General features: G+C 43.0%; 1 protein-coding gene across 1 annotated transcript in view; it reads right to left on the reverse strand.

Annotated features, from left to right (window-relative positions):
- The window catches only part of mrc1a (mannose receptor, C type 1a), a 206,245-nt gene that overhangs the window by 139,875 nt on the left and 49,809 nt on the right, over nucleotides 1-16,561 (reverse strand). The window contains exon 4 of the mRNA XM_078538411.1: nucleotides 1,597-1,761. Coding sequence (XP_078394537.1) covers nucleotides 1,597-1,761 — 165 coding nt within the window. The remainder of the gene's footprint in view (nucleotides 1-1,596; nucleotides 1,762-16,561) is intronic.

Raw genomic sequence — 16,561 nt, forward strand, 5'->3', positions numbered from 1 at the left:
TTTTTGTGTACAGGATATACCAGGGCAATTTTCCACATAGCCAGGTAGATGCCAGTGTTGTAGCTGTAGAGCTTGGTTAGGGGCGCGGCAAGTTCTGGAGCACAAGTCATCAGTACTATTGCTGGACTATTGTCAGGGCCCATAGCCTTTGCAGTATCCAGTACCTTCAGCCATTTCTTGATATCACGTGGAGTGAGTCAAATTGGCTGAAGACTGGCATCTGTGATCTGGGGACCTCCAGAGGAGGCCAAGATGGATCATCCATTCAGCACTTCTGGCTGAAGATTGTAGCAAATGCTTCAGCCTTATCTTTTGCGCTGATGTGCTGGGCTCTTCCATCATTGAGAATGGGGATATTTGTTGAGCCTCCTCCTCCAGTGAGTTGTTTAATTGTCCACCACCATTCATGACTGGATGTGGCAGGACTGCAGAGCTTAGATCTAATCTGTTGTTTGTGGGATCGCTTAGCTTCGTCTATCACTTGCTGCTTATTCTGTTTGGCAAGTAGTCCTGTGTTAAGCTTCACCAGGTTGACACCTCATTTTTAGGAATGCCTGGTGCTGCTCCTGGCATGCTCTCCTGCATTCTTCATTGAAGCAGGGTTGATCCCCTGGCTTGATGGTAATGGTTGAGTGGGGGATATGCTGGGCCATGAGGTTACAGATTGTGTTTGAGTACAATTCTGCTGCTGCTGATGGCCCACAGCCCCTCATAGTTGCCCAGTCTTGAGTTGCTAGGTTGTAACAAAATTGAAATCAAATAAATGCTCCAAAACAAATATATGACTGATTTGGGAAATATAATATATTACTTGTAACCAAACATAGCATTATGTACACTACTGGCAGGACCAGATGTGGTTGGATGTATTTTCTTCTTCTGGCATTGCTACATGGGGAAGAGAGATTAGAAAGGATTTTGGAGCAGCAGAGTTCACATGAAACCCAGAGTAGAAGGGGGGATATGGAACATTTTGTGATTATAGTTCTCTGGTAGGTAGGATACAAAAGTCTGACAAGGAAGGGATAATGATAAAGGTAATCATGACTCTGCAGTCGGTGCCAGCTCTACTACTTCCCCATTCTAGAGCACCCTTCACAACAAAGGTGAGGGTGTAGGCCTTTGGGAATGCATTCTTGCAACATTGTTTGTCTTTAGATTCCCGTCCTGAGACCTTGTAATCAACAATCTCACCTAGGCTTCCATATCCTCCAGGATGGTCTTCATGGCCTCAAATACACCCATTGTCACTGAACATTTCTGCTCTTATGGGACTTGGGAGTGGCAATAAAGACGTGTATAAGTCTGACTGAAAGAAGGAAAATGATTGCTATCAGATGGAGGGTCTAGAGACCTAGATCATGGGGGTTCAGTCTTCAACCAAAAAATATCAAGGAAGCATACACCTTAAATATCGGCATTGGAGATGGTTTCCATGAATGTGGCTGCTGAAATATAATAATGGATGTTTTAGAGGCCATGCTAGCTGTAACAGGTCAATAATGTTAATAACTTGCTAGGAATGAGTAATGGGATCTTTGTTTTGCCTGACAATAACATTTTAAAAACATTTTTATACCTGCAATAACTTGTTACCTGAGAGATATGTCTGTGTGTGTAGCTCTGTCACACTCAGCAGGTCTGAATTTTGTTGCTGACAACTTCTTCTTGCTTCGTGCCATGTTAGAGCTGAATTATAGTTGATTTGGTAGCAGTTGCCTGTTAAAGGATCTTTATTCCATGAAGTACCACACTTACTGGCTGTAAGAACAGACAGGTGTTACTGGTAAATCTATCTTATCTCTTGGAATATTTAATTCCTCTGTCATGTAAAAAAAATCTGCTTCTCCTGGTTACGTACTATATTCAACTATATATCGGGTCCATGTGTTCAAAATCATTGTTCATTGTTAGTCCAGCATGATCATGACATAATGAAAACACTGTTTGAAATGTAACCTTTAACCATTTTTTAAAGTTATAGTGGTTTACAACTCTGGCGCCATAAATGTTAGTTGTATTCATGTAAGTACCTATATGTAATATGAAAATGAAAGCTTTCCCTACACATGTCCATTGGATTCTAGTTCACTACTCTGCTGTTTGTACAACTACAACATAAACCAAGTAAGTGGTGATGGGGGATGCTAAAAGGTTTTACGAGAGGCTTCCAGCTGCGAAAAGCTTCCTTCAGAAATTAATGAGAACATGCTAGAAAAATACTAGAATGGAGCATGCAGATTTTCTCTAAGGATAGCCAAGAACTTGTGTTTTTGGTTTTGCATAGGCAAGGAAGAAAATAATGCACAACAGAGTGAACAGAGACCGACACATAAGATATAATCTTTGTGCAAATCGCAATGGTGTCTCTTCCTTTTCCTGTCTCCAAACAACTGAAACTGCTCTGAGCCTAAAAGGGAGGAAAGCTGGGCCAAAGATTAAGAAAGAAAGGAAACTGAAATTTCTAAGGGCAACTTGCAAAGTGCCAAGTATTGTAAACAGGAAAATAAAGTGATTGCAATATGTAATTAGCTATCAGCACTAAATGTCAGTGAACAAACGATTTATGTAGGTTTGCAGATTTAAAATCTGTTATTATTATCTTAATAACATTAAGATTAACATTGTAACATTGCATAGACAACACGACAAAATATTTTCACGAGTATTCTAGATCAGCAGAATAATTTCAAGTTGTTGATTCCATCAAATTGGTACTATTACTTGGATACTTAACATAAAATGACAAAATGGTAAAAAAAATGACGAAGTTGCTGTTATGATTTTTGAGCTGAACCAGATATTTCTCACTCTCAGCAACAAGGCCCAATCCTATAAATTAACCTTCATTCCCCAGCAACTCAAGCGTGGCTGGTGGGAAAGAGCCTCTTCTCTGGTCAGCATCTCCCCAATAATCTTGGGCAGAATTTTGCTCTTGATGGGCAGGCGGGCCCCACCGGCTCGACGGCGGGCAGGCAGCCGATCACCAACGCCGAAACCGGCCCCACCGCCATTTTGAGTGGGCAGGACAATTAAGGCCCACCCAGTGGGCCGCCCAACGGGAGGTGCTATGCGCTTCCTGTGCAGGGGGGGAGGGATTCCCCAACTGTCAGAGTGTGCTCTTTCGCGCATGTGTGCGAAAGAGCGCGCATCTCCCTGAGACTAAGTGCTGCCTCAGGGAGGGCGCTGACAGTTTTTGAAAGTTGAAAAATAGAAAAATAAAAAAATTATTAACATGCCCCCCTCATGTGACAATGTCACACGAGATGGGACATGTTAATAAGTATCACATAAACTTTATTAAAGTTTTTTAAAACAGACATGAAACCTCATCCCGCCGGTGGATGAGATTTCATGTTTTTTCAGAAGCTCGCTGGGGCTCCTGGCCTGCCCGCCAACCTTAATGTTGGATGGGCAGGGCCTTTAATTGGCTTAATTATCCTGTCAATGGCCTCAATTGGCCATTGACAGTTCAGCGGGCGGACAGCTGATCGCGCTGTCCGCCCGCCTTCCTGAATATTTAAATAGGGCGGGATGACGTCAGGGGTTCCCATGTCATTTTCGTGTCGGTGAGTGGGCCTCGTCCCCAGCTCACCAACAGAAAAATTCTGCCCCTTGTCTTTTTTATTTGCTTGGCTTGAAACTACTTCTAATTATTCAAATTTCTGAATCCTTTCAGTTAATTTATTACAGCAGGACAGTTGGAACCAGTGTCATATGGAACCTGCATTCTGAAAACCATGAGTGTCCACAGTACGATGGTTGACCACTGAAATGGCCCAGCATGCCATTCAAACCAGTACAAAGCCTACAAAAAGAAATGAAACTGGATGGACCACCTGGCATCAACCTAGGCACCGGAAATGACCATGGCAAACCCACCCCTGTCTACCCTGCAAAGTCTTCCTTACTAACATCTGTGCCAAAATTGGGAGAACTGTCCCACAGACATGCATGTGTATGCCCTGTCCTACCAGCAGGACAGACTGACTGGAGGCAGCGGCACAGTGGTATAGAGTCAGGAGGGGGTTGCCCTCGGAGTCCTCAACATTGACTTCCGACCCCATGAACTCTCATGGCATCAAGTCAAACATGGGCAAGGAAACCTGCTGATTAGCACTTACAGTCACCACCACCCCACAGCCCCGTTCCCTCCCCACCCCCGTTAGCTGATGAATCAGTATACTTCAATGTTGAACACCACTTGGAGGAAGCATTGAGGGTGGCAAGGGTACAGAATATACTCTGGGTGAGAGAATTCAATGTCCACCACTACAAGTCACTCAGTAGCACCACTACTGACCGAACAGGATAAGTCCTAAAGGGCATAGCTGCTTAAACAGGGCTGTGGCAGGATGTGAAGGAACCAACAAGAGGAAAAACCTACTTGACCATATCCTCACCAAATTACCTGTTGCGGATGCATCTTTCCATGACAGTATTGGTAGGAATGACCACCGCACGGTCCTTGTGGAGACGAAGTCTCATCTTCACATTGAGGATACCCTCCATCGAATGTGACACTACCACCATGCTAAATGGGATAGATTTCGAACAGACCTAGCAACTCAAAGCTAGGCATCCATAAGGTGCTGTGGGTCATCAACAGCAGTAGAATTGTGTTCAACCACAATCTGTAACCTCATGGCCTGGCAAATACCCCAATCTACCATTACCATCAAGCTGTGGGAACAACCCAGGCTCAAGGGAAAGTGAAGGGTGGCATGCCAGGAGCAGCACCAGGCATACCTAAAAATGAGGTGCCAACCTGGTGAAGCTATAACACAGGACTACTTGCATGCCAACTAGCACAAGCAGCAAGTGATGGATAGAGCTTAGCGATCCCACAACCAACAGATCAGATCAAGCTCTGCAGTCCTGCCACATCCAGTTGTGAATAGTGATGGACAATTAAACAACATACTGAAGAAGGATGCTCCACAAATGTCCCCCATTCTCAATGATGGAGAAGCCCAGCACATCAGTACAAAGGACAAGGCTGAAGCATTTACAACCTCCTTGAGTTAGAATTGCCGAGTGGATGATCCACCTTGGCCTCCTCCTGAGGTCCCCAGCATCGCAGATGCCAGCCTTCAGCCAATTTGATTCACTCCACGTGATATCAAGGAATAGCTGAAGGCACTGGATACTGCAAAGGCTATTGGCCCTAACAATATTCTGGCAATACTACTCAAGACCTGTGCCCCAGAACTTGCCGCACCTGTAGCCAAACTGTTCGAGTACAGCTGCAACACTGGCATCTACCCAGCTATTCAGAAAATTGCCAAGGTATGTCCTGCACACAAAAAGCAGGACAAATCCAACCCAAAAAATTTTTCCTCATCAGTCTGCTCTCGATCGTCAGCAAAGTGGTGGAAGGTGTTGTCAAGAGTGATATCAATCAGAACTTACTCAGGAATAACCTGCTCATACATGCTCAGTTTGAGTTCCATCAAGGCCATTCAGCTCCTGATCTCATTATAGCCTTGGTCCAAACATGGACAAAACAGCTGAACTCCAGAAGTGAGGTGACAGTGACTGCCCTTGACATCAAAGCAGCATTTGACCGAGTGTGGCATCAAGGAGCCCTAGCAAAACTGAAGTCAATGGAAATTGGGGGAAAACTCTCCACTGGTTGGAGTCACACCTAGCACAAAGTAAGATGGTTGTGGTTGTTAGAGGTCAGTCATCTCAGCTCCAGGACATCACTGCAGGAGTTCCTCAGGGTCAGAAGTGGGGATGTTCGCTGATGATTGCACAATGTTCAGCAACATTCACAACTCCTCAGATACTGAAGCAGTCCATGTCAAAATGCAGCAAGACCTGGACAATATTCATGTTTAGGCTGATAAGTGGCAAGTAATATTCATATCACACAAGTGCCAGTCAAGGACCGTCTTAAACAAGGGAGAATCTGATCATCTTGCCTTGACATTCAATGGCATTACCATCACTGAATCCCCCACTATCAACATCCTGGGGGTTAGCATTGACCAGAAATTTAACTGGACCAGCCATATATATACTTTGGCTACAAGAGCACATCAAAAGCTAGGAACCCTGTGCCGGGTAACTCACCTCCTGACTCCCCAGAGCCTGTTCAACATCTACAAGGAGTGTGACGGAACACTCTCCATTTGCAAGGAAGAGTGCAGCTCCCACAACACTCAAGAAGCTGGACACCGTCCTGGACAAAGTAGCTTGCTTGATTGGCACCCCATCTACGACCTCCAACATTCAGGTCCTTGACCACCGATGCACAGTGGCAGCAGTGTGTACCTTTTACAAGATGTATCGCAGCAACTCACTAAGGCTCCTTCGACAGCACCTTCCAAACCTTTGATGTCTACCACCTAAAGACAAGGCTAGCAGATACATGGGAATATCACAAGCTGGAAGTTCCCCTCCAAGCCACTCACCACCCTCACTTGGAATTTTATTGTTGTTCCTTCACTGTCGCTGGGTCAAAACCCTGGAACTCCCTCCCTAACGGCACTGTGGGTGTTCCTACACCACACTCCCTGCAGGGGTTCAAGTACACAGCTCACTACCACCAAGGGCAATTAGGGATGGGCAATAAATTGCTGGCCTAGCCAGCATTGTCCATCCCATGAATGAAGAATATAAAATGTAATAAATGCCTCATTGTGGATTTTTCTGCAGCTCAAAGTTACAAAGCATGAGGAACAATTAGAGACACCGCATATTATATGGAAGGAGGATGGGTTTCTGGGATGCACATTATAGGGCATGGTCATCCTGCAGCTAAAGCAGAATGATAGGGCAGAGAAAAAGAAGTGGATGTCCATTCCATTTAAGGTCTAATTGTACTTTAGGTCTCATTCTCCTTGCTACTTCTCACACAAAGCCATTGGAAGCTGCTCCCTCCAGTGCAGCCAGATCCTAATTATTCCCTAATAGTATCAGTCACCACCTCAACCCCAAGCCTCACCTCTGCATCAATGCCAATATCTGCAGGTGTTTTGTAAAGTTTTTTTCAAGTTTTTGAAATGTTTTACATCATTTATTGAAACATTTTCAAAGTGTGAGTATTTTTTTTTAAATATTTTACAGTAATTTCAACATTTCGTTATAAATTGAGGACATGGCTTCCTGTAAAAATGTGGGTCTCCCTTGAGCTTCTCCCTGTTTTTCCTGCTTTGCGATGGAAGAAATTCAGGAAGAATGGTGTAGAGATGATAGGTCCCTACCTGTTGGTACCTGATCTGCAGATCCAGGTGGACAACTTCACCATACCCATTCAACTATGCAACAGAAGATCCCTCACAAAGCAGCAACCAAATTGTGCGATATGCCAGACAGCTGCAGCTCATGTTCATAAAGTCGATCATCAAGGCCCCTGCCAGATGAGTCCTGTCATCACACATTTGGCGAGAAAGCCAACTCAGCTAATTGCTGCTATTTAGCTCTCCTCCATAACAACCAAGATTCTTATTTGAAGATTCATTCTCATGTCCCTTCTCCCTGGAATTTCCACACACCCAAGCTATTCTGTATATATTCTGCTACCATCAAAAGAATTTGATTATCTTCCAACTGTTTAAGACACAATGCTTCCCCTTGGTAGCTCATCTTGTACCTTAGCAGTCTTAGCCTCCAGCCTCTTCTGTGGTAGCAAGACGAGAGGACAAGAGCAGACGACGGGAACACCACCCCCTGTAAGTACTCCTCCAAGTCACACACTGTCCTGACTTGGAAATATATCACTATTCCACTAGATTGAAGGCACTATATAAATGAAAGTTCTTGTTTTTGTCGAGTAGTGTTTTGAAAATACAGCAACCTCAACCACCACAGTGGACCTCATTTGTATATACATAAAATGGTATTTGGCTTATTCAGACCGTACAAAGGGCACTAGCAGAGAGTTGTCAAAAAAAATTTATGGTTACAAGCAGACATAAACCTAAGCTTAACAATAGAAAGAAAGAGGAATGTTAGAAGAAATATTTTCATACAGATAAGGCATTACCACAAGTAACTACTGATCATGGATTATATAATCAATTAAAAGTGAATTGCATACTGGAAAGGAAGCACCATAAAAATATTCGGGGAAAGGACAGGGAAAATTGAGATAGCTCCAATTAAAGAGATAACATTTACGCAAGTGTGATAAGTCAAATGTTTTTCCTTTTCTCAGTTGCAATATAATATGACCTAAGGTCAAGCAGGACATTCTTGTTAGTGTAAATTATTCACTAAAAATGATGTATGTCTTTTGTTATCTTATAACCAGATAACAGGGGTAATCACCTGCAGAAGAGGCCAGAAATCCAGCAGCGTGGCCTACGGAAGTTGGGAGATGGGGATTGAAGCTGGATCTTGTTAGTATGGAGGCCATATCTCTTCAGCAGTCAAGGTCACAAACCTTGGATCAGAGCTCTCCCTCACATTCCGCCCCAGCACCTCCAGAGGATCAGCCTGGGTCTCTAGATTACTCATCCAGTGACATTACCCCTTTGCCACCATCACCTCCAAGTTCAAAAAATTGTTCTGTGAATAAACTTTCAGTAGATATCTCTTAATTGTGTTCATTTAGCCCTTAAAATAGGCCACAATGAAAAAATTAACAAATCATCAACTTTGACTGCCATAAATACTGGCACGGGGAACACAACGGCATAGGTGAGATTTGAATCTGGAGCTGGTGGGCTTCCAGATCAGTTTTAGTGCTTAGGGTAACAGCTTGACATTTTCGAACACATCACAAGTGAAGCTTCCTGCCTGGGCTCTTACAGCAAGTGCTGATCCATCAGCTTCTGGGAAGATCCAGATAGCTGTGTGCCTGCCAGGGGAGCTTGACAAGCACACCAAATCAGAAGGGCCGTGACCAAGATCACCAGTTCCAACTAACAGTCCACAAAGTACTGAAAGCACACAATTCCTAACCTATAATAAGCACAGTGTGCAATTTCATGTGATGTAAGATGGAGCAGCTCCCTTTGTACTTGTCATCAACTCCATCACCGTTACATTGTGCCAAACGCAATTTTGTTGTTACAAGCCATTGCCGATGTATGGGTCATTAAGGCAACATGTCAAGATGGTTATATAAACATTGCATTAATTATTTCAGTCCTTATCAATGACTGCTAAAAGAAAACCATCCTGAACCATTGAGAAAGGATATACCATCAGCAACTGAATTTACTCAAGTAAGCAATTAAAACTGCTGATTTGCAAAATGCAATTTTGTTTACACAAAGTAAATAATTCAAAATAGCAGGCATTAAAAATAAAACAGCTTACTTTTCCCAATATCAATCTGAACACAAAAACAAATGACTGAGCAGTTTCATTTTAGCAGAGTCTAATGTAATAATACATCTATTATTGGTTGAAGGCAAGAATGACCTTCAAGGTTCAACCCTGTATTACTTTCGATGAGCGTCTCCAACCCGTTATTAGGGGGAAATTAATAATTTTTAAAAATCTTCTACATGGTCAACAGCTATCCATAAATTTACCAAAGCAATTCATTTTTAACTAGAGTGGGGTTTCAGATGTGTCTCCTAACACAAAGCTGTCATCTGATTTTTATGGGGAATCAGCAGATCATCAGTCAGGGTTTGGCTAACTGAGTAAGTGATAGAATCCCAAAAGTACAAGAGGAATCATGTAAATGGAATCAGGTTTTATGTAACGCAGTAAATTCATACCACGGTTAAGATTTCACTTGAACAACATGTTACACATGTTGAAGGGATACTTCAATCAATCAAATCTTTTTCTTCGTAAATCACTGGAAAATTGTGTCAAATGATATGTGATATCACAAGGTATAATATTTTCAGTTAAAAACAAAAAGCTAAAAGCTACTGCGGATGCTGGAAATCCAAAACAAAAACAGAATTACCTGGAAAAACTCAGCAGGTCTGGCAGCATCGGCGGAGAAGAAATCAGTTAACGTTTCGAGCCTTCATGGCCCTTCGGTGAGTTCTGCCGAAGGGCCATGAAGGCTCGAAACGTTAACTGATTTCTTCTCCGCCGATGCTGCCAGACCTGCTGAGTTTTTCCGGGTAATAATATTTTCAGTATCTTACTTGCTCCGGTTGCCCCTAAACTGTGGGATGTTTGTCAGGCATAAAGATTCCTTACTTTCTTGTTGGCTGAACCTTCTAACAGAGTGAAAGTCCTAAACAGTTACAGGAAATACAATAGTTGTGAGCATGATTTTATTCTGGTTACATACTTTCATAGAAAATTTCCACTACCTGACATACTTACATAGAATCTTTAGTAAATGTCACTTGATGATTTTGAAATATTAGTTTGTAGCCATGCACAGCTGGCAACAATCTTAACTGTTTTAATCAGTGAATAATTTTTGTCTATTGTTTTGAAAGAAATTAAAGCTGTGAGATTCAGTATAAAACATGTAATTAGTTTGACTCAGTCACCTGAAGTTCAAATCACTCTCCAATCACTGACTGAAACTACTTATTTCCTATTTATTTGCTATGATAGTAAAATCTCTTTTTTTCTTAATCTTAACCTTTATGTCCCTTGACATCAAGGTTCTCTGGACTTGGTCCCCCACTTTGTCTTTACAGGAACATATTTGCCCTGTACTCTCACTATTACCTTCTTGAATACCTCCCACTGCTCTGACACAGTTTTATTTGGAAGTAGCCGCTCCCAGTCCACTTGGGCCAAATTGTATCTCATCTTAGTAAAATTAGCCTTTCCCCAGTTTAGAACTTATATTCCTGGACTAGCCTTATCCTTTTCCATAACTATCCTAAATCTAAACGAGTTATGGTCACTATCCCCAAAATGCTGCCCTACTGATATGCCTTCCACCTGCCCGGGCCCATTTCTGAATATTAGGTCCAGAACTGTCCCCTCCCTTGTTGGGCTCTCTATGTACTGGCTAAAAAGGTTCTCCTGGATGTAACTTAAGAATTTTGCTCCCTCTCTACCTTGCACACTAAAACTATCCCAGTTAATATTTGGGTAGTTAAAATCCCCTACTATTACTGCGTTAGTATTCTTACACTTCTCTGAAATTTGATTACATATTTGATCCTCTCTCTCTCCCTGACTGTTTGGGGGCCTATAGTACACACCCAACAGCGTGTTTGCCCCTTTTGTGTTTTTTACTTCTACCCATATGGCTTCATTTGATGATCCTTCCAAGATATCATCTCTTCTCACTGCTATAATTGATTCCTTGATCAATATTGCAACCCCCCCTCCTCTTCTACCCCCCTTTCTATCTCATCTGAATACCCTATAACCAGAAATGTTGAGCTGCTAATCCTGCCCTTCTTTTAGCTAAGTCTCAGTTGTAGCTGAGATGTCATACTCCCACATGTCTATCTGTGCCCTCAGCTCATCTGTCTTATTCCTCAGGCTCCTTGCATTAAAATATATTCCATTTAGCATTGCTAAACTCACTTCTTTCTTATCTAGCCTGTGTTTCCTCTGCCTTCCAGACTCACTTACTAGTGTTTTAACTAATAATTCCATCTCAGCTTCTCTCCCCTCTGAACTACTTTTCAGGATCTCATCCCCCTGCCAATTTAGTTTAAAACCTCCCCGTGAGGATGTTCATCCCGTTCATGTTCAGATGTAACCTGTCGAACTTGTACAGGTCCCACCTCCCCAAGAAACGGTCCCAATGCCCTAGGAATCTAAAGCCTTCTCTCCTGCCCCATCTCCCCAGCCACGCATTCATCTGCTCTACCCTTCTGTTCCTATACTGACTAATGCGTGGCACCAGAAGTAATCTGGAGATTACTACATTTGAACTCCTGCTTTTCGTTTTCGTACCTAACCCCCTAAAGTCTGCTTGCAGGACCTCATTTCTCTTTCTACCTATGTCATTGGTCCCAACATGGACCACGGCCTCTGGCTGTTCACCCTCCCCCTTCAAAATGTCGTGCAGCCGTTCCGTGACATCCTTGACCCTGGCACCCGGGAGGCAACACACCATCCTGGAGTCACGTCTACAGCCGCAGAAGCACCTGTCTACTCCCCTCACTAACGAATCCCTGACCAGTATTGCCCTTCCACACTTCCTCCTCCTGCCCTGAGCAGCTGGACCACCCACAGTGCCATGGCCTTGGCTCTGGTTGGCCTCCACAGAGGGACCATCACTCTCACCGTTTTCCAAGGCCAAAGAACGGTTTGCGAGCAAGATGCACTTGGGGGATTCCCTCACTACCTGCCTGGCCCCCTTCTTCTGTCTGGCGGTCACCCATTCCCTCTCTGCTTGCACTTCCTTAAGCTGCGGGGTGACCACATCCTGAAACATGCTATCCACAAATCCCTCAGCCTCGCAAATGCACTGTAGAGCTCGATTTGCTCCAGTTGGAGGCACCTCCTGCACACATGGTCATCCAGACCGCCAGGAACATCTAGGATTTCCCACATAGCACAGTATGTACTAATCACGGGACTGTGCTCCCCAGACATATATAAACTAAATAGAATATGGACCCTTGCTTTTATTTTACCCTTACTCCTATTTGAGTGCAGACTAGATGCTAGATCCTCTAGATAGTGCTGCTGACTGGCTGTCCCAGGGTCTTCCTCTCGCACTCTCCTCTAGGGGCTGCTGACTGCCTGTCCCAGGGTCCTCGTCTCATACTCTCCTCTAGAGTTATATTACGCTATGCTACATAATTCAATAGCTAATTACTACTCCCAAAATGTAATGGTGGCAGTAGAATGAAAACAAGAAAACACTTAATTGTAGCATCTTGCACAACTTCGGGATGTCCTAAAACACTTTACAATCAACAAGGTACTTTTGAAGAGAAGCCAATCTTGTAATGTCAGAACTGGGGCAGCCAATGCATACACAGCAAGGGCATATAAGCAACAATGAGACAATGAACAAATAATCTGTTTTAGTGTTGTTGTTGAGGGATAAATATTGGGCAAGGCACAATAACTCTCCTGTTCTTCTTCGAAATAATGCCGTACAATCTTATATCTGAGAGAGCAAACAGGGCCTTGATTTAATGTCTCATCTGAAAGGCAGCACCTCAGTACTGCACTGAATCGTTAGCCTGGTTGCTGTGTTTAAGGCTCTGGAATGGGGCTTCAACCTACAAACTTCTGACTCAGAGGCAAGATGCTATCACTGAACCATGGCTGACATCTAATGATGCACAAACACCACAGCTTAGGATTTCTGGCCACATGTTATTGATTCTTTTGGCAAGCTGGCCAAAATAGGTAAGAGAACCAGAAATATGCTTGGAAATGCATCCTATTCTCCCTTGCTATCCCTGTAGTGTAACATGAGCACGTGACATGCAAATGAGAGAAACACAATCGGCTGTCTGCCCAATTTGGCTTGTCTGGAATCAATATCCAGTATTCAAAGATTGTCAGAGGGAGCTTCTGGGGTTCTGTGAAAGTGCGATCTGTATAATGCCAGAGCAGGCTGTGCACAGACCACAGCAGTAAGGAGAAAAGCTTTCTGTGGAACTAAAAAGTACTTGCTTCTTACAAGTTGATGGGTCTCTATTTTCTCCCAGGACCTGCTGCAGCAAGTCTCATCCTCAAATCTGGGACAACTGCCTAGCTCAGTAACCCACCTCCAACATTCAAATGACCTCCAGGGCCAGTAAGTCAGCTGGAGTTTCAGAAAAAATTGGATGGTGGGTGGAAGTCCTGCTCTGATGGAGATGCCTTCCTCAGCTGAAAAGTCTGGACCCATGTATAGGGCATCCATGGATTTTGATGGGACAGTCAATGATGATTTCAAGAGTGTGTGTATTTTATGAGCTTGGACTCTCTGGAAACCACAGCTATGGTGTAACGTCCAAAGAGTTACATACTTGGTGACATCAGAATGAAAAGCACATTGCTAGCTTGTACAGGTATACTGATTCAATGATGTGCAGAATCTTTCGCAAACATCAATGCTCAAAAGCATCAAGTCTGCCTTGCATGTTTCCCTTTATGTACTCATATCTGGGCACCAGGAAATTGCTACCCAGCACAGAATAGTGCTCTCGTATTTAGATTATGCAGTTATAATGTACTTCAGGGAACAATGAGAGGAAGAGGCTTTGGACATTCTGGAAATAGTTGCTGCTGCTGATGGATTAAGGCTGTGGTTTCACTTCTTTACTCTGTAATGACTTCCAGGCTCTTTATTTTGCAGCTGCCTTTTCACTAAAGAAAGGATACAGAAGCGATTTGCTTAGGATTAAACTATTAAGAATTTATGTCAGAAAGCTTTTATTTTCACTGTAATTTTCCACTCAAGCAATTTTGATTGATGCATCATTTGGATGCCTTGCACTAATTCTCATCAGTTCCTTAGGAGCATTTTCCTATCTGGAACAATGACTAGATTTGAAGCTGGTTAGTGCTTGATATATTTTACAAAGCTTTCTTACAATTATATCATCATAAAATATCACCATCCATCCAGGATTTTATATCAGTTCACATATACCAGCATCCATCTTCTGTAACGTAAACAGTGCACAATAGCGGTACTACATTACTTTAAGAACAAAATTATATAATCAGAATATTGCTGCAGTCTCTGCACTCCTGTATGGAAGCAGATATATATTCTTATTTAATTCTGAAATATAATGTTTCCTTCAATGGCTGAATGTCTCTTAATTTTCTCTCCTCTTCTAAAAGAGCTGATTCATGCCCTTGACTAGTTACCCTGTCTCTACCCAATGTTGTCTTTAACACTGTCCACACACACATTCCCCATGCAGTCAGTGGATATCAACAGGAAGCAGGGAGCATGTCTGATTTGTCCCCTTCCCAGCTTAGTAGTCTTAAAGCCAATTGCACTTCACTTAATGTTGGCTCTGAGATTAGACTGGCATATGATAATGTGGTGCATACAGAAAAGGGTGTTTAAAAGATTGGCATGTTTGTGGAGGGGAGGATGAAAATGTAAAGCATTGAGACATTGTCCAGATGTGGAAGTCAAGAGAAAGTTTCCTATATGACAGCTACACAGGCATGACAATGCCTTGTCTCCTGCAACCATTCAAACTGTTTTACTAACCCTTCTTCTCTGATGCAGGTTATCAATGATGAGGCTCTTTGTAGGAAGGAAGTAACATAGACAATAGGAAATCATATGGCAAAGAAGAAGTATGAAATATTAGGGACAAACATGATAAGAGAAGAAATGTTAGTGGATTTAAGTGGATAAGTAGATAAGTTTCCAGGCCCAGATGAAATTCATCCCAAAGATGGAGGATCTGACTATCATTTTCCAATCTTCCCTGGACACAAGCATAGTGGCAGTCAACTGGAGCACTGCTAGCATTGGACCATTGTTTAAAAAGGAAAAAAGGGATAGCCTAAGTAATGGAATGAGAGGGTTGTCCTATGATAAGGAGGTGAGTAAATTGGCTCTATAATTCTCTGGAGTTTAGAAAAATGAGAGATGATCTCATTGAAATAAACAAGATTCTGAAGGAAAGGTGATCTCATTCAAATATACAAGATTCTGAAGGAGAGGTGATCTCATTCAACTATACAAGATTCTGAAGGTGAGGTGATCTCATTCAAATATACAAGATTCTGAAGGGGCTTGACAGAGTAGACACTGAGAGGTTGCTTTCCGTAGCTGAGGAATCTAGAACACGAGGGTCTCAGGATAAGGGGGTGATCGTTTAGAACTGAGATGAGGAGAAATTTCTTCACTCAAATGATTGTGAATCTTTGGAATTCTCTTCCTGGAGGTTGTGGATTCTTCATTATTGAATGTATCTAAGGATGAGATAGACAGATTTTTGGTCTCTTGGGGAATCAAGGGATAATGCTGAGCAGGTGTGAAAATGAAACTGAAGTCAAAGGTCAGCCATGATCATATTGAATGGTGGAGCACAGTGTGTACCATCTACAAGACAGATTGCAGGAACTCACAAAACCTCCTTAAACAGCACCTTTCAAACCCATGACCGTTAGCATCCAGGCCGCATTTGACTGAGTGTGACATCAAGGAGCCCTCGCCAAACTGGAGTCAATGGAAATTGGGGGAAAACTCTCCACTAGTTGGAGTCATACCTGGCACAAAGGAAGATGGTCATGGTTGTTGCAGGTCAGTCATCTCAGCTCCAGGACATCACTGCTGGAGTTCCTCAGGGTCGTGTCCTCGACCCAACCATCTTCAGTTGCTTCATCAATTACCTTTCTTCCATCATAAGGTCAGAAGTGGGGATGTTCACTGATAATTGCACAATGTTCAGCACCATTCACGACTCCTCAGATACTGAAGCAGTCCATGTCCAAGTGCCCCAAGACCTGGACAATATCCAACTTGGGCTGACAAGTGGCAAGTAACATTTGTGCCATGCAAGTGCCAGGAAATGACCAACTCCAACAAGAAGGAATCTAACCATCATCCCTTGATGTTCAATGGCATTACCAGCACTGAAACCCCCATTATCAACATCCTGGAGGTTAGCATTGGCCAGAAGCTGAACTGAACTAGCCATATAAATACTGTGGTTACAAGAGCAGGTCAGAGGCTAGGAATTGTGCAATGAGTAACTCACCTCCTGACTCCTCAAAACATATCCATCATTTACAA

The sequence above is a fragment of the Cetorhinus maximus genome, chromosome 3 (assembly GCF_964194155.1).
Source record: "Cetorhinus maximus chromosome 3, sCetMax3.hap1.1, whole genome shotgun sequence".
Classification (NCBI taxonomy): domain Eukaryota; kingdom Metazoa; phylum Chordata; class Chondrichthyes; order Lamniformes; family Cetorhinidae; genus Cetorhinus; species Cetorhinus maximus.